The following is a 25797-nucleotide window of genomic DNA, read 5'->3' as shown; positions in this document are numbered from 1 at the left end:
CTAGGAAGTTTGGCAACATGCCTTAGAAGCTGGAACACCATTTGAATGTTGTTTGTTGACTTGTACCAAAGGGTTTTCTAGGTGGGAGACAAGGGGACAAAGGGTGCATGCTTTATGGCTTGTTTTCTGGTTTGCCTAACCTTGTGTTTAGGTGAGTAGCTGAAAGCAAGAACGTGAAGGAGTAATTGTAGTCCTCTACTAAGTCCAAAGGTCTGCCTACAAAAGGAAAAGAAGATGCAAGACAACATGCGTGGTTAATCTCAAAGTTGTCAAGTAGCTAGGAGCTATTGTGTTCAAAGGGAGGTTATCTCACAAAGGTAGGAAGAGAGAGAGGGCAATCAGTTCAAGAGAGAGCTGAGTTGAGTCTTGAGTAGTTAAGACACCAAAGGGGGGAAACACCAAGGGTTGTGAGAGTGTTTACAAGTGTATCAAAGTGTTGAGCAAGGGGTGAGAGAGAAAAGAGAGCTTGGGAGAGAATAGAGTTCTAAGGGGGTTTCTTTGTAAACCAAAGTTGTAACTTATTCTTTCATTAGTGAATTTCTCAAGAGGATCACCAAGAGGATGTAGGCAATTGCTGAACCTCTAAAATACTTGTGTCACTTTGTGCTTGGTTGGTTTCTCTAGTGTGTGTGTGTGTGTGATTCATCCATCCTTGTGTGTGTCACAAAGTCCATCAACAACAAGATCATTAGGGGAGTGAGTGAAAGTGTTTGTCCATTTTCACAACAGGCCGTAGTGAAGAGACACCTCCTACTGTAAAGCTAGTCTTATTTATCAATGAGAATCAGGATTTTTTTTTTTTCGCCAAAAATAGGAAGGGGGGGGGGCCGGGGTTCGAGACGAGTGGTTTGCAATGTTCTTTTTCACTGAACTACACCGCATTTACATAATGAGAATCAGTTTATTCTTAAACTTCTTTATAGGATTTAGGGTTTAGGAACAAATCAAAGGTGGTCAACGTTGTTATAATTTACTTATAGTGGTCCACTTAGTTCGTCATGGTGCAATGACTTTCTAAATTGTGGAATTTCCACAACCTCAACTGTAAAGAACCACGGGAGCCTATCTACGTCCAGATACGTGAGCTTATCATTTGAAAAGAGAAAAGTTGGTGTACACAAAGTCACAAACTTTCATTTTTCTAACACTGGCATAAAGTAATGAAGCATTCTTTCTGCAATCAGATTATTTATTTTAATAGGAATATTTTTATGTATCATTTGTGTATGTGACATCAAGTAAGTCATTAATTCAGTATTCTATATAGCAGAATAAGGGAATAATTCTACATTCTGTTTATGCTCTTCTTATTCTCTGCCTAATCAACTACAACAAAATGAATGTATTTTTCATTTCATTTGGAAAATAAAAGACATTCTGATTCACATTACAAAGAATTGAGAAATTCAATAATTTGTTCGGGACAGAGTTAACCTGCTGCATTGGCCTTAGTTCAATGCAGATCCAATAAGAGTGTCTCTGACTTGTTTCAATTCCTTGACAACATGGCTAACATCCATTCTCCCTCTAGGTGATTCCACTGAACAAGCAACTCCAATTTTGAGTATTGCAATCAGGCAGTCCTGATTCAGCTCATCTTTTCCCTGCCCCACAATACATTTCTCTTCACAAGTTAATTCCTCATCTTCTCCTCCCCCTCCTTCAACAAACAATGGATCTAAAATTTCTGATATTTGTTCAGGCAATGCATTGCTAACAAAATTATGGAGTTGCACTCCGTCTTTAAACATGTCATTGGTGGGCTTCTTTCCTGTGAACATCTCCAACAAAAGTATCCCAAAGCTGTATACATCCCCATACGTTGTAACCATGCTTCCCATGCCATACTCTACAACATTGTAGTTTCGATTATTACATTGGATCCTCTCATGTGCTTAGTTCAGTTGCACAGTTAATTTTTTTTCAGAAAATTTACCCAGCTATGAGACCTTCTGATTAATTGGTTTTGGTTTTCATGACAGTTCCCAGTTAATATTTTTCAAAGGCTTATTATAGAATGCAAGCGTGCAACAACAGTTAAATAGAACAGAAACAACAGAAACAGATAAGAGTTATAAACTACCTGGTGCAGCATACCCAACTGTTCCTTTCAATCCTACTGAGCTGCTTTGATTTAGATTGCATCTAGTTGTAGCTTCTGGAACGAACCTTGCTAATCCAAAATCACCCACATGAGCAATCAGATCATTGTCAAGTAGGATGTTGCTAGGCTTCAGATCACAATGAACAATTGGATCTTGGCAATGATGATGAAGATAATCTAGAGCAGAGGCCACATCAATGGCAATGTTTAATCTTTGGAGAAGACTTAGTATCCTCAAATCACCATCTACATCCCCTGCTTCTGAAATTGGATGTAGCCAACTCTCCAGACTTCCATTGGGCATATACTCATAGATAAGAGCTTTGAAATCATTACCTTGAAAATCAAGACTTGAGCAAGTAGTCAAGATTTTAACAAGATTCCGGTGCCGGATGTTTCTCATGGCTTCACATTCAGCTACGAAGCTTTTTAGGGCTCCTTGTTGATGTAGGTAGAGTACCTTTACTGCAACAGCAGTGTCATTTGGACCAAGAATTCCTTTGTAGACAGAACCAAAGCTACCAGTACCAATTAAGTTGGCAGAGGAAAATCCACCAGTAGCTTGAAGGAGAGTTTCATAAGATACCTTCAAATGAAATTCCTTAGTTGGTGTAGCATCTGTAGAAGGTTTCGCCTTCATCTTCCTTAACCGCCGGATAACTAGAAGAGACATGACCAAAACTAGTCCCAGAAGTCCAGAAAGCAATAAGATCATTAATTTGAGTCCTTGAGATATCTTTCTTTTCTTTGGCTTACTGGCAATGCAAGCTGGGAATTCTAATTCAGGTATGCCTCCACAAAGCTTTTGATTTCCTGCCACTGAAATTGCAGATGTATTTTTGAAAACCCCTCCAGTTGGCACCCCACCCTCAAAGTGGTTGAAAGAAAGATTTAAGTTCACAAGGGAAAAGTGCTGAAAAAAAACTGGAATTTGGCCAGATAAGTAGTTGTGTGAAAGATCCAAGTCTTGAAGTCCTCTCAAGGAACTAAAAGATGGAGGAATGGTTCCTTCAAAGAAGTTACCCTCCAAGTGAAGGTGTTCTAAGGACACACAGCTACCAAGGCTACTAGGAAGTTCTCCTGACAACTTATTCTCAGAAAGATCCAAGTTTCCTAGATTTTTCAAGGCTCCAACTTCTGAGGGCAGGGAACCAGTCAATTGATTATGAGCAAGGTTAAGGGAAATGGTTAGGGAAGACTGACTCATAAGTTGTTTGGGTATGGTTCCATTGAGATGATTCTGAGAAAGGTCTAGCTCTTGCAAGTATGAAAGATTTCCAAAACTCAAAGGAATAGTCCCCGTTAAGCGGTTCTTTTGAAGATAAAGAGCATATAGTTGAGTTATGTTGGCTAGTGATGATGGAATCTGGCCAGAAAACTCATTTTCAGATAAATCTAATCTCCTTAGCATCCAAAGGTTACCAATAATAGCAGGAATACTACCACTGAAGTTATTTTTCTCCATTGTTAATTCAGTCAGGTTAACAAAGTTATTCTCGATACCACTAGGGATGCTTCCGGATAATTGATTTCTTCCCAGTCTCAATGACACAAGTTGGTTTGAGAAGTTGGATATGGAATTAGGCAAGACACCTCCAAATTGGTTATCACTTAGATCAAGAATTTGCAGGTTCCTGCATCTACTTAAAGAGTTAAAGAAACTCAAGTCATCAGCTTCTCCTGTGCCTAGGGAATTGGAAGCAAGAACCAGCCACCACAGACTAGTTAAGCCTCCAAAATCAACTGTAATTTTTCCAGTGAAATTGCTTCCATTGGTATCAAATTCAAGAAGGTTTGAGGCATTGGACAATGATGTTGGTAGGGGTCCAGTGAATAGATTGTGGCCTAAATTCAACACTAGCAAATTAGGAAGAGTGAAGCCCAAGTCTGATGGCAAACTCCCCTCTAGTTGATTGTATGGCAAACTAAACTTTGCAAGAGATGAAAGATTGTAAACTGAGGGAGGAACCATACCAGAAAGTTGATTAAGGCCAAGTCCCAGAAATTCTAAATTCTTCAAGCGGCCCAATGAGTCTGGTATTTTTCCTTCCAAACTGTTAACTGCCAGAGACAGAGATTTTACAGAGGAAAGGTTGCCTAGAGAGCTTGGAAGTAGTCCACTGAGGTTGTTATAGTGAAGTTGAACTCTCTCAAGCTTCTGCAATGACCCCAGCTGAAATGGGATTTTTCCAATCAACTTGTTGAAGCCCAAACGAAGCCAGATGAGGCTAGAACAAGCAGAGAGATTAGATGGGATTTCGCCGGAAAACGAATTGTTGGACAAGTTGAGGTATTTGAGCCTGAAAAGATGGCCAATTTCTTGTGGGATCACATTGTGGAAGTGGTTGAGTTCAAGGTTAAGGCCTGAAAGGAAGGTGAGGTTTCCTATGTGAGGAGAGAGTGAGCCTACCAACTGATAGGAGCTCAAGTTCAGTGAGGTCACTCGTTGATGAAGGTGACCACAAGTGACACCTGTCCAGTTGCAGCAATGGAGTGAATCGTTCCATGAGCTCAAAATTCCATGGGGGTCCTTGATTACTTGAGCTTTGATGGCGAGCAAGGCAAGCCTATCAGTCTCAGTTCCATTGGAAAAGGTGAACGCAGCTGCAAAAGTGGGAAATGATGAATGCAGCAAGGTGATCATGAACAAATGTAGGACAAACAGATGGAAGAAAATTGGGAGATATGCCATTGCTGGTTCTGACTCTTCTGAGAAGATAATTGGTATGGGAGAAAGAGGCTATGTAGGTTTAAGAGGTATGGGCATGTCTGCTTTTTGGAGGGATTCTTAAATAAAGACTCTTTGCCTTTTGGCTAGCCAATGCAAGTTGGTCCGTATTTTAGTGGCAAATTGGGGGGCATTCCTCTTTCTTCTTGATCAGTGGAGAAGGAGATTAGACTTTATGAGTGTCTTATATGCAGCAGAGTTTGGTGAAGTCAAAACTCTATCTAATTAGCCCACTAGTTTACTTGCGTAGCCATCAATCTTCTTCGGACCAAAAATAAAATTATTAATCTTGTAGGAGCCCTGTTAAGGTGAGTTGTGCACGCTGACGTTTATGGTACTCATAAAGCATCAATGACTAGAATGAATCCACGCATGCACGATTAATCTTAGCAAAATTCATATTGTATATACTATATAGTGTGCAACATTTTATAATAAATGTAGGGGGAAAGATGCCTCTATGGCCTAATGGACCAAATATATTTTGTCTTCCAAGTGTGAAATCAAAGACCAACTGACCAGAATCTGCAGTATGGTGTGCTGTGTTTGAAGCTTAATAGATAGAAGGGTGCCCGTGGCTAATGATTAGTTTTAGTTGCAGTGGACTAAGGTTGAGAAAGGACAATGCTAGTCTTGGCGGTGTATGAGTACAAGTACAAATCAAGCAGGTCTTTATGACTTGGCTAAGGTAGAAGCCAATGCAAGTCGATTAAACTATTAAGCTCCACTGCTCCCTGACTGTGTTCTAGTAATTTAAAACTTCAACCTTGTTTGTTTGGATATAAGATGAAAGTACTCAGAATTTTGGAGTTGTTGGGGGCATGTGTTGATTTAGAAATCCTCTCATGCTCATATTATCGTGTGGATTCAATGTGCATTGTAAGTGGCCAATCGACCGGCTAAATACTACCAGTCAATCGGCCACTTACAATGCACGCAGAATCTAGACAAGCTCGAAGTTGATTTAGGCCTATATATTTTTCTCATGAAGTCTGCTATTGGGCTATATGGGCTTTGTATACTAGGGCCAGAAGTCTGCTTTGGTCAATTGCATTGAGTATAAACTTGTGGGCCAAGAAAGAGAAGTGGACCCTTTTGAATCTTAATGCTAAGATGCATGAAATGAAACCCACTGCACATGAAGCTTTCGCTTGTAGCCATCCAAAAGAAAATACTTTCTCCATTGACTGGGTTAAGAAAGTTATCTCAACTTGAAGCGCAGAGTGCAATGTCTAAAAGCCGACCCAAATTTAAATATTTACCCAACCCAAGAACCAGATCCACTAAACTAATATTTTTTCTCGGGTCGATGATAACACGGTAACCCAGGCGGAAACCAAGGCCCAGTTTCATTTTTTTTTTATTTTTTTTTTATTATTATTTTTTTTTATCAATGTAAAGTGTGAATATACTAAATGAGCAATAATTGACCATCAGAACAGAAGGGCCACGTGACACCATCACCGTCCAGCATCTACTCCAACCATCAAAATAAATTTCAGATTATTGATTTGATCATGTAAAGACTTTTTTACCCATGGGCCATGAGGGGATACAGCCTACAGGGATGAGATTCAGAAGTTTTCTTCATTATCTGAAAGATATGTAATTATAAATTAATGTGTAAGTTTTCTTTTTGTTTACAAATTCCCGTTTTAAATCTCATTTTGTATCTTTATTAATATTTGAGAAAGAGAAAAGAAAACCAATATAACCCCAGAACCTTTTTTTTTCTCCTTCTAATAGTATATTCTTAAAAAGACTATTCACCCAATGAACAAAATTTTAGACATTATGAACTTAGAGTTGTTTAAACATGGTCAACAAAATTACCCATTATTTTTTTTAATTTAAAAATTTTATTAAAAAAATCTCTTGACGTGTAAGCGCGTGCAGAAAGACTAATAAACCTTTAAAACAAATCTATAAATAAGAATTATATAGTTGAAAAACAATATTTACGCCTGATAAGTAATACTAAGTACATCACGCAAATTATTACTAGGTTTAAGCAAGCTACATACATCGCGTAGATTTCTACTAGTTTTAAGCAATTAAAGCACAAAACGCAACATTTGCCACTTTTAGTGATTATTATTGTCACTAAAACGGATTAAGGGCTGAGATTTTCAGATTGAAACAAGCAGTGATTACGGAGTGTATGATGTTGAAGACCACATCTTCACATTATCTTTCTCTCCATGCTTTGCTTTGAATCATGTCCCTATGATGAACTGTAAAACCTGTAAAATGGTTGGTTGAGATTCTCACGTTCGGGTAAAAGTCAGATTCAACTCAACCCCAAAATAGTGATGACGTGTCCCAAAGCCACGTGGAATCGGATCCGAATCTTTATCCCCATAAGGGGCCCCACCACTATATATACAACAACACTTCACTCAACAAAATTAGCCAAGAGAAAAAGTGATAGAGACCCATACCAGCAAACAAAAACTTCTCTCTTTACCTCCTCTCTCTCTCTCTCTCTCTCTCTCTGGAAATCGAAAGCAACCAACTTTGATTACAATTCGAGTTGTTTCAGTGACCGAGTTATGAAGACCCTGGTGAGCCCGAGTTCGAGGGTGGTCGTTGACAAGTACTGGGACAGAGAGAAGAATGCCTTTGTTCAGAGGCTTGAAGCTTGTTTTCTTAGGCCTAAGAGAAGTGTGGATTTTCGGTTCTTGAATTTGGTGTGTTTTCTGCAACAGAGCAAGCCTGTCAAGCCAGTCATTTGTCTCTCATCAAAAACCCAGGTCTCCTTCTTCATCTGTCTGCACCTTCATGATTTCATTTCTTGATTTTTGAAAAAGTTTTGCTTTTTGTTTTGTTTTCTCTGTTTCTGTTTCTAGAATATGGTATATTTTTTTCTCTGCTTTTATGATCACCCCTTTCTTTTTCTGTTGCGGAGAAAGTTTTGGAATCTTGCTTTGGGTTGGGGCTGAAGAGGGTACTGCTAGATTCTCAACTTTTCTTCTTCTTTTTGTTCTGTTTGATTCTTGAATATATTTTTAATGGGCGCTTTTGTGAAGGATTGAAGCTTAGGCAATCATATGAGATGTTAATCTTGTTACTTTTGCACGACACTGAGTTTGAACTTTTCACCTCTAGTTTTTGTTTGTTTCTTCTTTTCGTTTATTTATGTATGTTTTCAAGATCAAGAAACGTATCAGAGAACCTTTACACGCGTGTTCATCTTGTTCTGGAAGCATTGTTTCATAGAGATATAGAATCATGCAATGTAATGGGAAGATACAGGAAAAAGATGATTTGCAAAATTTGCTTTTTTTCTTTCATTCGGATTTTAATCATTATCCATACAAGAAGACAATGTATTAATCTGAGTACTACTTGTACTGAAATAGTCAATCTGATTTTTTAGCATTCTCTATGCAGACTGAATTGGAGGTGACAGATGATCAAATCCAAGAAACACGTGAGTCCTTTGTCTTTTTTTTTTTTTTAAAAAAAAAAAATATATGCATTTTAGTCTCACTGAAAGTATTCCATGTTGTGCAGATCATACAAAAACTATTCATGTCAAATTCCAGTTGCAGAAAGAGTGCTCGTTTGGGCAGCAGTTCCTCATAGTAGGGGATGATCCTATGTTCGGTTTGTGGGACCCTTCAAGTGCAATACCGATGAATTGGTCAGATGGGAATGTGTGGACTGTTGAGCTGGTGAGTAAAAATCTACCAATAAGTGAATTTTTTTTTGTTAAGTGAAGACCGGGTTTGGATTTTGATATGTTTGTGTTTAATCAGGATATACCAGTTGGGAAATCGGTCCAGTTCAAGTTCATACTAAAAGAAATCACAGGGAATATCTTGTGGCAGCCTGGCCCAGATCGAATTTTCCAGACCTGGGAAACGAAGAACACAATCACTGTTTGTGAAGATTGGGCAGATGCTGAACTTCAGAAAATAATAGAGGAAAATCAAGCTAATCAAAGTGTTGGTTCTAATGTTAACTCAGATATGTCCATTGTAGCTGAGAACCTGACTCTTCCAGAGGAACTGGCTTTGAATATCACCAAGGAACCAACCATTGCTGATAGTAGCACTGATCCAGCAGAGAAACCATTGGCGGAACCATGGAAGGAACAAATTGTTGCTGATAAAGTTTCTCCTTCACAAGAGGAACCCAAAACTACTGTTGCAGAGAATATAACCCCAAAATGGCCAAAGTCATATATGGAACCATGCGGTGAACAAATTGCTGCAAGAACTAAAGTGGTTGACGAAGAGAGAGTTATTTTTCCAAATGAGGACTATGCAGCCATCTCCAATAAGGAGTTGTTGGTGGCAGACAACATTTTTGGCAATAATGGCAGAGCTGCAACAGTAAGGAACCTTTCAAGCACTCACATTGAGGGAAGCCTAATCAACTCTGAAGAAGGTCATGTTCTGGTACCTGGCTTGACTCCTTCACCAGCTATTCCAACTGAAGAAGCAAAGAAAGAGAAAGTTGAGAAACAGATGTCTTTTGATGATGGCTCAGTTGGAGCCTTCGAAGCTAAGGATCTTAAGATGCCAGAGGTAACTGCTTGATGAGAGTGAAGTTCTTTTTCTTTCTCTTTGTCTTCTACTACTTTTACCTCAGCCTGAAATAACACTCCATTCCATTTCCGTAAACCTCGAGTTGTCCAGGACTATAGGAGATTCTTTACTTTCAAATAGTTTTTGGTTCCATCTTGTATGTTTTTGGAATCTATGTTTGTATGGAGAAAAGTTCAAGAAGATGATGTATGGCAAGGTATCTATTTGATTTCATCAATCCAACTAAAAGATTAGAAACGTTTTGTTCCTTACAATCTGCTGTCAACAAGTTGAACATTTTCACACTATATTGTTGTAATAAAATTTGTATGCTACAGCAGTTTAAGCAATAGAAACCACAAGCAAGTTTTCTCCTAGTGCAAATCAAATTTGTGCTGTGTGATTAAAACTGAACTATCCGCTGTCAAAATGTGACACTGATTGCTCTATCAAGCATTTCATTTATTTGTTTGCTGCTGGTAATCCTTGAGCATTTCCATAGTCAAATATTCAATATACAGGAACCCTATTGCTAAAAACATGCGGATGTTGTCGTATGTATAATCATTCACCAATACTATTGCATATCGTTTGTGATTAGTGTTATGCCTAAGGTTATGTATTGTTCTCAACAGCAGATTTTGATATAGCTGTTCGTCCTTCTTGTTAATGCTATTGTTAATGTCCTCTTTTCTGTTCCTTTTCATGTACTCAAACCAATAGATTCAGCTAGACTTGAAGCAAGAGCCATACAGTGACCCACCGCAAGCAGAAACAACTGCTATCATCAAGGATAATGTACAGAGTTTCGACAATGAACTTGAGCAAAGCCCTGCTAAAAATGCAGAACATTCCAACTCAGAGTCAGCCAACGGTAGTGTCTTGCACAATGACCCACCTCAAGAAGAAACAAATGCCATGATCAACAATAACGAAGAGAAGTCTGATGACGATCAACTCAACCAAATGCATCACCCTGCTAAATGGGCAGACCAGTCTGACTCAGAGCCAATCAACAATAATGTCTTGGACAATGACGTACAATGGGGTCGTAAAATGCTGCAGAAATTTCTGAATAATTTCCGATTGCTTTAGTACCATCGACCTTGTAGAAAACCTGGGAAGGAATTTCTTGAATCCATTTAAGGCTGTGACTCTCCTGCTTTGTTGCTGAAGTTTTCTGGTGGCCCACAAAGAGGACAGGGGAGAGGGTAGCAATTATTGTATATGGTAGTACATATGAACTTGGTTGTTTTCAAACTAGTAGTATTGCTGCTTTCTTAGGATGTAAGAGTGCTCTCAGGTTTTTGTATTCTTTTGGTCTGTCATATGCATACCAGGACATACCCCATTCTGTCATGATACGTGGGGGGAGAATTTCTACCAAATACAACAAAGTTTTGTAAAGTTTCTTCATGATGCTAATTGAATAAGGATTTGATTGCTTCTTTCTAACGTTGTCATGAAATTAGGGTAAGACATGATGAAAAGGTGGGAGTTGCAGAACGAACCACCGGGAAGAATGAAAATGCTCAATTCCAAATTCCAAGCCAAGTACTTGGAGATTGGTGTTCATTATCAAACATTGCCCACAACGTACGGCATTTGGGTGCTTTTTTTGCCTCATTTCGAGGTCGGTATCTTGTTAAAATATAAGCACTCGAGTGTTGAGATTTATAATTTCAACCATTACAGCTAGATTTGTATATGCCTTTTTTTTATTATCTGAGATTCTGAGGCCAGATCTTTATAGTTTTTCTTTTGGGTCGAATGAAGTAAATTTCACTACTTTCCTACTCCATATTTTATTTTCTTCCTTGCATTCCAGTCTACCTGTATCTGATACCATATGAAGAAATGAGGAAAAAAAATACATTTTTGAAAAACACAATTTATTTACTTTGGCACGACAAATTTATTTAACAGAAAGGCTTTTTATCACAAATGGTCCATGCCATCAAAAATTCTATTAAGTGTATGATGTGGAAGATAAGTGGAGCCCACATGTCCAATCACATCGTGACATGTGGATTAAATAAATATTTTTTTTTTTTATGAAAATCCATTAAAAAACCATTTAGCCTCTCTCTCTCTCTCTCTCTCTCTCTCTCTCTCTCTCTTTTACCTCCATTATAAAAAATAAAAATAAAAAAGGTAAAAAACGTACAGAAGTTTCACATTAAAAAAGTGCGAACCTCTTTTATATGTGGAAGCAGAGAGATTCTTCCTTTTAATGCTTATAACATATTTTGTGTGGAAACACAAGCACCACCTTCCTTCTCTCCCTCTCGCTCTTTTACCTCTCAATCTATCTCTGTAACTCTGTTTCCGATTAACAAAAGATGTCCAATAACGAAGAGCCTATGGAGGAAACAAATGGGAATTCATTTCACATAGTGAAGCGGGATTTGAAAGATTGATCTAAGGTATGGCCAAATTTGAATAGTTTTTTAATGGATTTTCATCAAAAAAAAATATTTATTTATTTATTTAATCCACATGTCACGATGTGATTAGACATGTGAGCTCCACTTATCTTCCACATCATACACTTAACATAATTTTTTACGGCAGGGACCATTTGTGATAAAAAGTCCAAACGTTAAGGACTATTAGTGTCACAAAAAAACCTCAAGGACCATTCGTGATAATTTCGTAAACATTGAAGACCATTTGTGATAAAAAGCCTAAGAGAAATGCTAGCTACCTTCCTCACTTGCTTTTGGAGAAAAAATAATTATTTTTCTGTCTTGTTCATTAAGGTATCATATTAATTCTTTATCTTTGTCCACCTACTGTGATTTACAATCAAATAATTGCGTGATGGAAATAAATTATGCAACTTCCTCCCAATATTACATCAGGCTTTTCTGACCAAACCCGTAAATCCTCTTTGTGTTTTCAACTTCACAATATCCTGGGTGTGTTATTTGAAGCAAGGATGGACAGATTATGATATTTGAATCTGAACTAACTTTGTTTCTGGAACAAGACGGTCTCAAATTTCACTTTCCATGCAGAAACCCTTGTATTCATTCTAATTTACGCTAAAGTTTCAAAGGGTTAAAAAGCATGTAACTATATTCAGGTGAAAGCCAAGATGACCTGATGAATCAGAGATATAAACATCTCCAACCTCAGCTTTCCATTATGCAAGCGAGAAAAAATGGGGCAAGATGACAAAAAAATAGCCCACCTTTCCACCAACAAAATTACACATATTCACCTTGGTAATATCCATTGCCGTAAAAGCCAACCCATCTCCTTTTCCTTTTTCGTTCCCGTGGTTTCCCAAAACTACTGACTAGTTACAAAATCTGGATGCCGGGGAGAGATGGAGCCACTGGACCTCGCCGAGACCATCGTTTCATTTCTCAAAGGAGGGGGAAGAATGCACTAGCGGAAGCCTTCATTAATACAACTTTAGTGTCAAGGTTTGTCTGAAGGTACATTCTTCTGCGGCCGTGAAGATGATAAACTTTGTGAGCCATGCAATATTTCTCCCTTTAATCGTTTATTTGGAAGAGACTGTAGCAATCTGCAGATAGATTGTAACTAAAATAAGAACGTGGAAAACCGGCATATTCACGATTTAGAAACATTGAACTCATAAAGCCTTGTTTTTTTTTTTTTGGTAAATACCACACGGTGTCCCCACACCCAAAGGGTGGGATTAATCCCCGCTCGGGGTTTGGCTTGCCCCTGGCCACAAAGTGAACTCATAAAGCCTTTTATTATTCAAGAAAGGTGCCATAAGAATTAAAATCATGATTTTGTACTATTCACCAATCATACAGATACATAAGAAGACATCTAAAAACAAACAAAAAAGAAGAAAGGAGCCAAAGTTTAACATAAAACATGACTTGGCCAGATTTTTTCTATCCAACCAAGAACCCTTCAAAATTCCACATGGTTTTTTGGATAAGGCTCAATTCAAATAGGGTAAAAAGAAAGTACCATATTACCTTGGCAAACTTGCACGCTTTTGAACTTGCTGACTCACTGTAATAGAAGTACTTTCAGGTTCAACTTCAGTAGCCTGTATATTTGGTATTGAACACATGGGTTTTAATCAGGATATTCAACACAAAGGTTATTATGTTCACATATTAGATGGAGCTATACTATTCCAGAAAAAGAAAGGAGCGAATCATGGTTCAGAAGCTTCACTCTCACATGAAGAAAAAAGAGAGAGTTTCACCGCATTGCTCAAGTTAGACCCAGAATATAAATGGGGAAGAAAAGGGAATCTGTGAGAAGTTTAAAAGTCAACTAGAAGCAATACAGTGGGAAAAAAAAAAGGTAGGAAGGAAAAGATAAACCCTACTTAGTATGCTTATCCAATTGGAAGGTACTGAATAATTATTATTCTTACAGGTTAAGAAAAGAACATAGCTATATCAAGTACATAGGAATACTTGGATAATGGGTAGAAATGAGGGACTGACAACCAAGCCCGTACCTTTCAAAACAGGAATTAATGGAGCCTCTAAGGCAGCAGTAGCACACATGAAGCCAGCTCACTCCGCTTTCAGTGTTTTAGCCATCACATCTTCGTGAGATGCAAAATTCAAAAATAGGAGTGGTTTTCCTTGTAAAAAACCACTGCCCCTCATCTGGAATGTCTTGCCCACATACCCTTTATCCAAGCATCACCTATGTTTTTGAACATAGAAAATCAAATCAACTACTGAAAGCATGATCAATAATCCCCACCTCAGAAGTGCTTTCTTTAGGCATTCCATCTTCCCTTAGCAGCTCAGTCAATTCAGGACCGACGATGTCCAATACAAATCCATTTTCATTCCCGACTGAGACTTTATCAATATCTCTGTCCACAGCTCCAGAACGAGGTGCGAGATACGCTACATATTTATCTGCAATTCCGTTCAGCACATCATTTTTCTTTATATATGTTGGCTATCATATTTCAAACCACTAACAAACACAAATGAAAGCATCTCAGAAAATTGCAGGGAAAAAGATAATTTTGGTTAAAGAATAATGTTACCAGCCAAGCTGTGAAGAGCATTCTCAGCAGCCTGTTGTTGAGCGTCCTTCCTCGTCCTACCCATTCCAAAACCAATCTTCTCTCCAGTGAAGAGAACCTTCAGAAACAAAGGTTAACAATGAGCATGTTAGAGTCCAGTATTGATACAAGATAGTTCCTCGAAATAGAGAAGACAAATGCAAAATGCATAAACAAAAAAAAATTAAGATATGGAGTTTCAAATCATTTCCATGTTTGCTCTATTCATTCCACCAAACCAAGAAAAAGACCTTTTTTTTGGCTGCCAGCCTATTATTGATTTGTTCTGCTAAAGAAAGAGATAATTGAATCGGACGCACCACCCTTTAAGACAATTTTAAGTTCAAAGCATCTGTTGGTGACAATTTAATCATTTTACCAAAATCTTCGTAAAAGCTGAGCATACATCCTTTAAAAGACAGTACAACAGCTGTGAAGTTAACAAGTAGTAAAAATTGCCAAAATACAAATGAATGTACATGGCGTATAGAAGGGAAGTTCACTGACCTCAACAGAGAACTGCAAATCATTACTGGTGCTTACAACAGACCTGAACTCAACCTGGGCAACAGGCCACAACATCATAAACTACATTAGGAAAAATTAAAGAGAGAGAGAGAGAGAGAGAGAGAGAGAGAGAGAGAGAGAGGGAGGGAGGGAGGGAGGGAGGGAGGAGTATAAAACTCAAGCTAATCCTACCTTTGAGCTGCATCTTCGTCCAATTTCCTGCAGCACTCCAATAGATAAAGGGGATGGCAGGAGGTTCACTTTTGCAGATTCTAATTGAGATTCTCTATTAAAAGAAGATGCCCGATTCTGGGATGCACCGGCCTCTGCACAAAAAAAACCAAAGGTAGAGTCATCAAAAGAAGATCCCCGATTCTTGTGCGTACAAGCTCTTGTACCATGTGATAAATTAACTTACCTGATAGCTGACTTGGAGGAGGAAGATTTTGTTTTTGTAAATCTTGCCCAGAGAATACCTGCAAATAGAGAGATTTTGACCACCGAGACATTTTCAGAGTGCTTATAACACCTTAATTAAGATTGTCAAAACCAGCGAGTGATTCCAAAATGAATTTCAAAGAATTCAGAACATACCTCTTCCCTTTTCACATCAGATTTTTGTGAGAGCAAACCACTGGGAGTAGAACCTGGTGTAGCAGGACTAAAAGGATTCTGGTGAACTAGCTTTTCAGATTTTATGATGTCAGGCGGTTGAACAAACCCAGAAGGTCGATTACTCGGAGGTCCCCTATTGTTGTCGTCATCCACCAACCATCCCCCTTGTGCATGTATTGAGGTTGCTGGCATTTGTGCAGGTACCCTGGATAGATGCGGGAGTTCAGCAGAGGTTTGATTTCTCATATCTAGACCAGGATTTGTACCAAGGAGTCCTCTCTTCATTTCATAGTCACGATCAGAAAAGCTGTCTCTTCTAACAGGAGGTCCAAGCAAACCAGGTTCTGAGGCATAATTGGAGATAACTTAGTATAAAAGCTAGGCAGTATAACACCACAAAATACTTTCAAAACCAATATCTTGAGATGAAGCTCATACTCTGAGAAGGCATGACCGGCCTCGAAGATGCTGCACCAACGACATTGGGAAGAATTGCAACAGGTGCCTGAGAGTTGTCCGATCTTACCTCAGCCTGATTTTTCAGAGAATGAGCCACTGAGTCTGCACCAAACTTGTCATCCTGAAATATAATTGTTCAAAATGTGAACGATCAATTATCATCATGACACATGCACACAACATGCCAATTCTCTAATTTAAAGACACAATATGTTTCCCCTGCGCTAATTTTCTGACATCAGATGAAAGATAATAACAGAAGCCATACAGAGGAAAAGCTTACAGATTGGTTTATTCTCCTTGCAACTTCACCGCCATTCATTCCTTCACTAACAGGAGCATTAAGATTTCCATTGGTTGCCAAACCAGCATCCTGTAATTCAAAACATCGGGACGATACCATAAAAGAATAGACATGGATACAAAGTTTCATTCAATTGATATAAAAATCGGATATTTTTAATTCACATACCTCAGACATCAAGTAATTGCTCACATCAGGAGCAGGAGGTAAATTTACCACCTCATCTTCATAAAAAACTTCAGAAATTCTTCGCAGTAAAATCTCATCAAACTCTCTGGAAACAATGGCATTGAAAAGGAGAAAATCAATTACAAAGACAATTCCCACAGAAATTATTATTAAATTAACCACATAGCATTAACCTATCTTACTTGAAAAAACAACCTCTGACATTGCATGCAACATTTCTTGCAACACAGAGGACGGGAACGGGACTTGCAGTCTGTAAAATAAAAGGTAAGGAAAAGAAAAGGAACTTGTCAAACTAAGAATCTTATGAAAACAAAAACAAGCTTTTGTTAAGACAAATCTTAGGAAAACAGATTTAGTACCTCTGCTTGAGGAGCATAATAAGGAGTGAATGCTGGAACTACATGAACTCGAGGTTGATCCTTATCTTCCCAAACCTTTGAACGGTCATCAATTACCATTGCCATCTTTGGATGGCACACTCCATGTTGAAAGACATTGAGTAAAGATTTCCTGGAGCCTGATAAGTCCAGAACCATGAGGGTTAGAACCGATGTGCTAAAGCAACTATTTAAGCTATGCAACAGCTTCTACTGGTTATACCATCACCGGAAATTCAATTTCTTACTGTTAGTTACCATCATGTTTGGATGCTTACCTGTTTTGACACAAACAACACGGTCCAGAAGTTGCTTTGAACCTATTAGGTGTGACTCTGGATCAAGAAGCCTCCACATTTCTAAGGCATAATCCCTTTCAGCCATGGTACAGACATAAACTTCAAACCGCTTGCGTCCTTTTGCAGTTAAATAACTTCTCAAATCTTCCCATGCAGGTCGTAACCTCACAAGCACGCTGGTATCACGAATCTGCACTAAAAAGTGATATTATATCGTAGCCTTTTGCACACTGGAATCAATAGAATCAAATATATCTCATAAAATGCAGCTACTTATCTGTCATTCTATATTGTTGTAAGAAGATAATTAGTCCAATACTGTACAAGTTCCTGACTAATCCAAATGACAATGAAATTTGCAAAGGCGGCGGAAAAAAGAAAACTCAGTAAAAATTAATGCATGCCTCAAATGATTGACAATTTGCCAAACAAATGTTGTTAAATACACTGCAGATGTTCAGAAAATCTAAGCAGGCCCAGCCAAATGCAAAAACGTAATACTTAGCTGTGCAAACAACATTATGCAACAGCAACATGCACCCGAACTGTCTCTGCTTAAGGACAAACTACGTTCTTTTCATATCTTTTTGATTGGGTTGGTCTTCACAAGTACTAGTTATGAAAGCTAATGGACGAATTGTTACAGAAAATGTAATCAAGCTATTGAATCCACCTTAACCCCATTGCAACATTTTTGTCTTCAGTAGTGAGCATTTTGTATAATGAATTGCTTTCTGTCATTCTAAACTTCTCCACTTACCAATCCACAAAGGAAACCAACCAAAATATAAATAAACTAACAAGCATGAATAGAAGATTTTCCAAACCTCAGGATTGATGCGAGTGAGCACAATGTTCTTCTCTGGCAATCTAATGATAGGCCGAACAATTTTCTCGTGGTTATCAGACAGCGGAGGAACATCTTCCTGTTGAACCTTGTACACCTTTCCATTATCCACCACACAGTCATTATCTATGTACTGCTTCAACAGCCACCGATCGTCCATGTACCGCTTCATTTCAGCAGACATTCCGGCTATTCTCACCATTTCACTCTCGCGTGCAATCCAGCTTCGTAAAGCCTCAATTCTATCATCAAAAGACTTCATGGTGTTGGCAACAATCAGCGTCTCGTCGAGATCAAACACAATTGAGAGACACCTTAGATTCAGCATTCGTAGTGAAGCACTGTACAGACCTACAGGAACCGCATAGCACCAAAAGCAGGGAAACTTCTTCTGTTTACTCGGCATTGCCACCAAGTGAATCTCTTCACCACCAACCACTACAACCGCAGTCTGCATAAAAAAATCAAATCACCGCATTTAATTTATTACACTCCTCTTGATTAGCGAGAAAATAAAAAAGAAAATCTAGATCATATTCTTCCTCAATTAAGATATTAACTGAGCTAGCTTTACTATCCCAGTTAACTAAGCGTTTAGAAAATCAATGAATATCACGAAACTTCGGATTGTTTTTCTATGCTGCCGGTACATTTTCTCGGGAACCAAAGGGAAAACTCAATCTATAAAAATTTAATTAACAAAAGGCGAAAAATGGGAAAGCGGAGCAATTGAGTGGGACCTTGAACTCGTAGAAGCAGCAGGCGTGAAGATTGATCAAATGGGGCTGTTCAACAGGGGAGGTCGATTCGAGCTTGCATCGAACCGAAAATGACGAAATCGTTTGGAGAATTGAGAGAGGAGGGCATCGTTCACTTTGTTGCGATATGCGGTGGATTCGAATCTCATTGTTTGGGAACTGGAACTTCTGGTCCTTCACCGGAATAGCATCCAGTTCTCCCAAACACAGGTCGCCGTGGAAGACCACGGACTTAAACCCTAAACGGCTCATTTAGATCAATTTGAGAGCGAAAGCGGGAAAAGTTTGGGGCCAATTCGTAAATGTTGACGAAATCAGGTGGTTTTTTGTGAAAAATTGTGGAGTATTTCTCCAGTTTTGCTATCTATTTTCTGCTCCTCCTCTTCTCACTCTCAGACCTCTTCGCTCTCTCCTCTCTCTCTCTCTCTCCTCTCCCTCTCTCTGCCTACGGTTTCAAACAATGAGACTCCGTATGTATTTATATGCGCAAGGGTCAGTTATTTGTCCGAAATTACGAAAATATCCATTTGGTACGGAACCTATTGCCGTTGCTCAGCGATTGCGTGTCTTGCCCTTGGCGGGTAGAAGCTAAAAACAATGTTGTACTCGTGTCATATAAGGAAGTCCTTTGATTCTGGTTCACCGCCTATTGACCGTTGGATCATGGGTGGGATATTGAACTTGTGTGAATCTTTCAGCTCAAGACGCACAAATTTTAATTAACTTTTACGGGACAGATAATTAAATTTTATCACGAGTCAAGCAACGAATTAACGGAAATAGGAGAAGAACCTGATAGAATTAAAAGTGCTTTGGATTTGAAATTCAGTATATAATTTTTTTTTTTTAAACGTAATTTTATATTTCAAACACAAAAGAAATCAACAAAGAGTCCAACCAATTAATGGACCTGAAACAGATAAATATATTAGTTTAAATGTTTTGGTCAATAATTGGCTGGAAAAGATTATGTTTTGGTCAACAAAAATAATCCTTACTAATTTGGACTATCAGTCAGATATAAAGATTCATTGGGTAGTCCTATAAAAAATATATATAAAAAAACAAGTGGGTCGTAAAATGGGCCCCTTGGACTAAATTGGGCCTTACTAGACCCAATATAATAACATCCCACATGAAAGTTCCATTATTTAGATCCGGCGCACTGCTTGTCAATCAAAATCAGCGTGGTTACGAATAGATCTCCAATGCGACCGATACCACCGGAACATTACTTGCGTAAAAACAAACAGTCACGCATTTGACGAACATTCTAGGTGATTGGTGGACTGGAAAGCAAAATGTGGCGCCAAGCTCAGATCAGCAGAGCTCAGACGCAACAAATCCAGCACACGTGCCACTCTTCTATGGCACTTCAGAGCATCGTATCCTATGTGAACCAATGGAAACTCAGCACGTGCCCGCATCTACTGCGCCTGGCAGCAGCGTAACGCTATTCCCCGCGCTTTTAAAGATACGAAACGAGGACCTGGAGAGATTCACTGGGACGTGGTGCGCTGAGGACCAGGGTCGGAGAGAGAGAAAAAAAATAATGTCATCGTTCGGATCCGGGTCGACCCGCCCGTTCGACGACGACGGGTACACGGGCTTCGATCCTCCGCTCGTGTCCAAGAGATTCGGCTCGTTCTCGAACTTCGACGCCGACTCCGTCAACGACTCGTCGCCGATATTCTCCAACGAGCCATACCTCACCGGAGACGACGCGTTCAGCTCTCATCCGGTGCCCCGAACTCAATCGCTGCCGTCGATGTACTCCAAAGGTGGACCGTCGTTACCGTCTCCGGCTGAGATGGAGCCGGACGAGGGCTCCCCACTGAAAGAGTGGCGAAGGTGAGCGAGTAGACTCAGTTTCTATTGAATTTTGATTGATATAGTGATGTAAGAGCTGAAACTGATCAAAAGTGTTTCTGAATGTGCAGAATAAACGCGCTTGAGTTGGAGGAGAAGGAGAAGAAGGAGAAAGAGAAGTTGCAGAGGATAATCGAAGAAGCAGAGGCTTACAAGGTGGAGTTCTACAGGAAGCGTCAGCTCAGCGTTGAGAAGAAGAAAGCGTCGAACAGAGAAAGCGAGAAGGTGTTTGTGGAAAATCAAGAGAAATTTCAAGCAGAGGCTGAGAAAAATTACTGGAAAGCAATCGCAGAGCTTATACCTCGCGAGGTGGCAGCGATAGAGAAGAGGGGGAAGAAGAGAGACAAAGACAAAGACAAGAAGGCTTCCGTGGTTGTGGTTCAAGGGTCAAAGCCTGGGAAGCCAACCGAACTCTCGAGAATGCGTCAGATTCTTGTGAAGCTTAATTACAATCCTCCTCAGCATATGAAGCCCAAACCAGAACCAACAGGTCAACCCAAACAAGATGCTAAAGCAATTGTGATTAATGAAGCTGTAGCTGCTGCTTAGAAGGAGTTAATTGTGATTAGAGATTGTTGATTTTGTATGATGATCCTAGAGTTAATCATAATTTAGAACTTAAATAATAATTTTTGTTTTAATGAAATGTATGCTATGATCATTTCTTTCAAATTAGTATGCATTTTATTTTCACTTAATAAATCAACAACCACTTTGCATACTACAACCTTTGTTTGGTGCCAAGAAGCTGCAAATTTTGCAAGCTTCGAGCAAATAATTATGAAACCCGGGAAATGATCATCTGGGAAGCATTTGTGTTTCGGTGTCGTCATAGATCAACGAGCTGGTGGAAGTTATGTCGGGATTCGCCGATGATTGCTTGCGTTTCTCCGAATGAGACGATGATGTCCCGGACGAAGTGGCGCCTCCGAACTTCCGGGATGCCTGCACCCTTGGCTTTGGAGGCTCTAGTAGGGCATTCTCATTTAGGTGGACCTCTTTGGAAAGCATTTCCACCACTTGCTTCATTGTTGGTCTTTGTTGCGCGGCTCCTTGAGTACAGAACAGGGCAACCTTAATGAACCGCATGACCTCGGCCTCTGGATATGCAGTCAAATCTGGATCAACAATTTCCAGCAGCCTTTCTTCTTCTCTTAGTTTCCATGTCTGCAGAAGCATATAAATAATTGTGAGACTTAAAATATAACACTCGTAAAAACTTGCATCAACAATTATGTGGTTCTAGTAAGAAAACTGAACCAAACATATTTTGTCAACCTAGAAAAGACCCCTCATCACCCAAGAACCTTTATTTTTTTGGCTGAGCACAATGTAATTTACTAGAAAAGCATACCCATTCGACCAGAACCAGCAGTTGCTCCCCAAAGGCTGCCTTGCTACTACTTCTGCCACTGATTATCTCAAGCAAAACCACCCCGAAACTGTACACATCTGCTTTCTTTGTAAGCTGTCCCAAAAGTGCATATTCTGGGGCCAGATATCCCCTGCAGACACAGAACATTATTGTTAGTGCATAGAGGGGCAAATAGATAGAGAAAATGGGAGAAAGAACATCCATAATATATCAGTTGCTAATGGCTTTTGGAATATCCTCTCTTTTACACTACAAGATTATTGACTGAATTTCAGGCAGCTTAAGAGCAACTACTTAATAGACCTCGATACCAAATTGAACGTGAAGTTATTTCTTAATATTGATGATTTAATTTATTGAGATAACCCCCCAAGACACCACATTTAGAAACAAACTTCTGAACAACTATATAGCCTAGGCTGTATTTTAATGAAATGTTTAAGAGAATCCAAGCTTACTCTGTTCCCGCCACTCTAGTACTAAGATGAGTGACGTTATCTGGAAAAAGTTTTGCCAGCCCAAAATCTCCAATTTTAGGATGGAAATTTGCATCAAGAAGTATATTGCTAGCCTTGATATCTCTATGGACAACGTGTTGCTCAGCTTCATCATGAAGAAATGCAAGACCAGTAGCTGTACCAAGGCAAATCGCAGTTCTCTTTGGCCAATCTAGAAAAACATATTTACTTCTTGAACCTGTCAAAATAGTTGTTGCATATTAGCATACACTGAAAATTTGACAGATTAGAGGGTGCAACATTACCTTAAGAGAAATATTACATCTTTGAACAAATCCAAAAACTTAATCAGACATTTAAAAGAGATCAAAACCTCCAAGAGGATAAGATAAAAGGGAAGAAAAGCAGGGTCATATGTCATTTCAATCAAAAGTTTTGGATAATGAAATCTGAGACAACAAAAAACTTCAATATTGTAATAATTACCAAGCAAAGAACTTGCAAGACTGTTGTTCTCCAGATATTCATATACCAATATTCGATGATTGTCCTCCACGCAGCAACCAATGAGCTCAACAAGGTTTGGATGTCGCATACTTGATATCACGTTGATCTCTGTCAAAAATTCATTTGCTCCTTGTTTAGATTCTGCAGAGAGACACTTGATCGCAACTTGGGTACCGTCTCTTAGAACTCCCTGCAATCATAAATGATATAGCAGTGTAAGAAAGAAACAGGAAAGCGGTGCTTGTATAGTAGTCAATCTTGGACCTTTAGATCTAGGGTTGGAAAGCTTTCACTTGGAGTCTTTTAATGCTGGCCTTATAAAGAGACTTAACGGTCCAAGATTTGCTACTTATTTTAGCTCCATATTAGCCTACTACACAAATAAAAAGCTTCATTGATCTCACCCTATAGACAACTCCATAACCTCCTCCTCCTATCCTGCTTGATGGATGAAAATTCCTAGTAGCTGATCTCAATGAATTATAAGAAAAGAGCCTCACATTGCTGGTGGGAATCCCTAATTACCATACAGACATAAAAACCCTTGTGAGATCAATTTATCCAGTTCAGAAACATTAATGACCATAAGAAAATATCTAATGGCATGCATGCATGTATCAGACAACATAACCTAGCCTAACACAATAATCCCGAAAGAAATTTTTGTTCTTTTTTATAAGGTTCATATTATTTCTAAAATCATTACTCGAATAGATGGTCAAAGAGGTGGAGGCAAAAACATAAAAAGGGGTCTTGCAGAAAATTAAATGCAAAGATATATGAATCTAAGATAACTTTTCCATTGTAGCTTGCCAATTCCCTACTGACTTTCACAAGGAAAGAAAAACGGAACTTGGACAGAACCATCAGGTAAACAACACGAAGAGTTACACAAGAACGATAGGAATGTTGCATCCAGGGAAGCTTGTGTTGCTGCTAGATGAGAGAATCTCACTTCTCACATGCAACACAAAAAGATGTTTCAAGCTCAGAACTTTGGCAGCATTGCGCCCATTGCCCACAGAATTTTAACGGTTTATCTTATCTACTGAAAAGGTATAAAGGTGCAAACTAGAGATTTAAGATGACCCGTTTGCATCCACTTACAAAAAACTGAATATGATATTGAAATTTAATAAAGAACCAGAACACTACAAATGATAATCCATGCTACAAAGGGAAGACACAAAAAATTGTACGTTTTACGCTTTACTATTTTACAATGTAAGAGTTCAGCTAGTAATTAATTATTAAGAAAACCAAGTCATACTGATTTGCTTACCTTGTGCCTGGACGGAAGACCCGGAAGCATTCCCTTCTTTACTCCAATTGAACACACCGCCGAAGCAACCACAAACCATTGCAACTCACAATTCAGCTTTCCTAAACCCCTATCAACATGTCTTCTTAAACCTTAAACCGTACTAAACAGAAAGTATAAAAAACATAAAAGTCAAGAATATTCAGATCTATAAAACAAAATTTGAAAAAGCCAGGAACAAATTCACATAAAAAAGTGAGACTAGAGCGGAATCTGGAACCCTGACCTGAAATTGGATTGTTTCTTCAACAGAGAAAATGCCAGAACAGTCTTGTATGCTTTTCTGGGCCTGTGGAGTTATAAGCAAAAACCTAAACCCAAATATCTTAGACACAGAGAACGCGCATGGAAGGTGGAAAATTAGTTGGTTCAGCTTAAAATCCATGATACGTACGAACAAATGTGTAAGAAATAAGAATTGGGTTAGTGAATTTTAGTGAGAATATGTTAATTGGAAGAGGTCAAAAGTGTGCTATCAACAGAAGTCAGTGGAAAGGCAAGGACTGTTTTGGCTTATTATCACAAAACGTCTATGACGTTTGCGAAATTATCACATTGCATCCCTAACGTTTTTTTGTATCATTAATGGTCCCTAACGTTAATACAGGTACTCTTAAATAATCCCTCTGTCAAAAAAACCGTTAAATTTAGGGGTATAATCGTCAAATCAATCCAACATTATAATATTTTTTTTCCCTTCCCTTCTCTCTCTCTGTTTCTCTTTTTTTTTTTCTCCTCTCTTTCCTCCTCTTTTCTTCTTCTTTTCCTTCGCTGTTTCTTCTCTCTCCCTTTTTTTTTTCTTCTTTCCTTCTTTGTTCCTCATTTTTCTTCTTTCCTTCTTTCTCTTTTTTTTTTTTTTTTTTTCCTTTTTTCTCTTTTTTCTTCCTCTTTCCTTCTCTCGGGGTGGTGATTTGGGTGGCTAGAGTGCTGGGTTGGTGGGCTGTGGAATGGGGCAGGGAGAGAGTTGCAGAGAAAGTACATAGAGGGGCAGGGGTATAAGATCCCACGGTGGTGGTTATGGAGGTCGAGCTGGTGGTTTGGGTGGCTATGGGTTGGTGGGCTGTGGGAGGGGGCAGGGAGAGAGTTGCATACAGAGTAGAGAGAGGGGCAGGGATATAAGATCCCACGGTGGTGGCTTTGGTGGTCGGGGTGGTGGTTTGGGTGGCTAGAGGAGACAAAAAGAGAGAGAGAGAGAGAGAGAGAGAAGGGAAGGAAAAAAGAAAGAAAGAAGAAGAGTGAGCAGGGCCAGGAGGAGAGAAAGAAGAAAGAAGAAGAAAAGAAAGAGAGAAGGGAAGGAAAAAAAATTATAGTTTTGGATTGATTTGACGATTATACCCTTGTATTTAACGGTTTTTTTGACAGAGGGACTATTTAAGAGTACCTGTATTAACGTTAGGGATCATTAATGATACAAAAAAACGTTAGGGATGCAATGTGATAATTTCGCAAACGTCAAGGATGTTTTGTGATAATAAGCCGACTGTTTTTTATGGTGACATTGGTTTTCCTC

General features: G+C 38.9%; 5 protein-coding genes across 13 annotated transcripts; 2 read left to right on the top strand and 3 right to left on the bottom strand.

Annotated features, from left to right (window-relative positions):
- Positions 1-1117: 1117 nt before the first annotated feature.
- On the bottom strand, positions 1118-4969 carry LOC110770467 (uncharacterized). Its single transcript, XM_021974604.2, has 2 exons — positions 2084-4969; positions 1118-1849 (listed from the first exon to the last, which is right to left on the bottom strand). The coding sequence occupies exons 1-2, from the start codon at positions 4794-4796 to the stop codon at positions 1449-1451; spliced, it is 3114 nt and encodes a 1037-aa protein (XP_021830296.1). The 5' UTR covers positions 4797-4969; the 3' UTR covers positions 1118-1448.
- Positions 4970-7241: 2272 nt separating this feature from the next.
- Positions 7242-10815, top strand: LOC110770462 (Carbohydrate-binding-like fold). The gene is made up of 5 exons (XM_021974601.2): positions 7242-7585; positions 8226-8265; positions 8349-8509; positions 8594-9367; positions 10091-10815. Exons 1-5 carry the CDS (start codon positions 7385-7387, stop codon positions 10460-10462), a joined length of 1548 nt encoding a protein of 515 aa, XP_021830293.1. The 5' UTR covers positions 7242-7384; the 3' UTR covers positions 10463-10815.
- Positions 10816-12365: 1550 nt separating this feature from the next.
- CPL2 (carboxyl-terminal domain (ctd) phosphatase-like 2) lies at positions 12366-19217 on the bottom strand. 2 transcript variants are annotated; one of them, XM_088255223.1, is made up of 16 exons: positions 18740-19217; positions 17980-18450; positions 17132-17342; positions 16836-16993; positions 16656-16726; positions 16453-16558; positions 16264-16353; positions 15960-16101; positions 15501-15865; positions 15325-15382; positions 15099-15232; positions 14907-14960; positions 14382-14478; positions 14087-14247; positions 13336-13409; positions 12366-12905 (listed from the first exon to the last, which is right to left on the bottom strand). In XM_088255223.1, the coding sequence occupies exons 1-16, from the start codon at positions 19007-19009 to the stop codon at positions 12797-12799; spliced, it is 2571 nt and encodes an 856-aa protein (XP_088111349.1). In that variant the 5' UTR covers positions 19010-19217; the 3' UTR covers positions 12366-12796. The 2 variants fall into 2 exon arrangements, 1 of the variants encoding a protein (XP_088111349.1); XR_015836656.1 differs by having other exon boundaries at positions 12841-12905; positions 13833-14247.
- A 1028-nt stretch (positions 19218-20245) lies between these two features.
- Positions 20246-21272, top strand: LOC110770488 (clathrin light chain 3). The gene is made up of 2 exons (XM_021974631.2): positions 20246-20608; positions 20698-21272. Exons 1-2 carry the CDS (start codon positions 20310-20312, stop codon positions 21173-21175), a joined length of 777 nt encoding a protein of 258 aa, XP_021830323.2. The 5' UTR covers positions 20246-20309; the 3' UTR covers positions 21176-21272.
- On the bottom strand, positions 21256-25514 carry LOC110770487 (Protein kinase superfamily protein). Of its 8 annotated transcripts, none has more exons than XM_021974630.2 (7): positions 24514-25510; positions 24249-24357; positions 23371-23483; positions 22946-23156; positions 22460-22697; positions 21981-22131; positions 21256-21793 (listed from the first exon to the last, which is right to left on the bottom strand). In XM_021974630.2, exons 2-7 carry the CDS (start codon positions 24325-24327, stop codon positions 21425-21427), a joined length of 1161 nt encoding a protein of 386 aa, XP_021830322.1. In that variant the 5' UTR covers positions 24328-24357; positions 24514-25510; the 3' UTR covers positions 21256-21424. The 8 variants fall into 8 exon arrangements, with proteins under 8 accessions (XP_021830322.1, XP_088111197.1, XP_021830321.1 ...); XM_088255071.1 differs by having other exon boundaries at positions 24249-24349; XM_021974629.2 differs by having other exon boundaries at positions 24249-24379; positions 24514-25509.
- Positions 25515-25797: the final 283 nt, after the last annotated feature.

Source organism: Prunus avium, chromosome 6 (genome assembly GCF_965620075.1).
Source record: "Prunus avium chromosome 6, drPruAviu1.hap1.1, whole genome shotgun sequence".
Classification (NCBI taxonomy): domain Eukaryota; kingdom Viridiplantae; phylum Streptophyta; class Magnoliopsida; order Rosales; family Rosaceae; genus Prunus; species Prunus avium.
This window is presented reverse-complemented; position numbering and strand designations above follow the sequence as displayed.

Coding starts and splice junctions, on each gene's coding strand:
- LOC110770467 (XM_021974604.2), bottom strand. CDS start 4,796: ATGGCATATCTCCCAATTTTCTTCCATCTGTTTGTCCTACATTTGTTC. Junction 1,850..2,083: donor AGTTGGGTATGCTGCACCAG/GTAGTTTATAAC, acceptor ACAATGTTGTAG/AGTATGGCATGGGAAGCATG.
- LOC110770462 (XM_021974601.2), top strand. CDS start 7,385: ATGAAGACCCTGGTGAGCCCGAGTTCGAGGGTGGTCGTTGACAAGTAC. Junction 8,266..8,348: donor TGATCAAATCCAAGAAACAC/GTGAGTCCTTTG, acceptor CATGTTGTGCAG/ATCATACAAAAACTATTCAT. Junction 8,510..8,593: donor ATGTGTGGACTGTTGAGCTG/GTGAGTAAAAAT, acceptor GTGTTTAATCAG/GATATACCAGTTGGGAAATC.
- CPL2 (XM_088255223.1), bottom strand. CDS start 19,009: ATGAGCCGTTTAGGGTTTAAGTCCGTGGTCTTCCACGGCGACCTGTGT. Junction 16,994..17,131: donor TGTTGTTTGTGTCAAAACAG/GTAAGCATCCAA, acceptor TGGACTTATCAG/GCTCCAGGAAATCTTTACTC. Junction 14,479..14,906: donor ATTTGCAGTTCTCTGTTGAG/GTCAGTGAACTT, acceptor TTGTTTCTGAAG/GTTCTCTTCACTGGAGAGAA.
- LOC110770488 (XM_021974631.2), top strand. CDS start 20,310: ATGTCATCGTTCGGATCCGGGTCGACCCGCCCGTTCGACGACGACGGG. Junction 20,609..20,697: donor CCACTGAAAGAGTGGCGAAG/GTGAGCGAGTAG, acceptor CTGAATGTGCAG/AATAAACGCGCTTGAGTTGG.
- LOC110770487 (XM_021974630.2), bottom strand. CDS start 24,327: ATGGTTTGTGGTTGCTTCGGCGGTGTGTTCAATTGGAGTAAAGAAGGG. Junction 23,484..24,248: donor GTCTTCCGTCCAGGCACAAG/GTAAGCAAATCA, acceptor TATGGTAATTAG/GGATTCCCACCAGCAATGTG. Junction 21,794..21,980: donor TGCTGGTTCTGGTCGAATGG/GTATGCTTTTCT, acceptor ATGCTTCTGCAG/ACATGGAAACTAAGAGAAGA.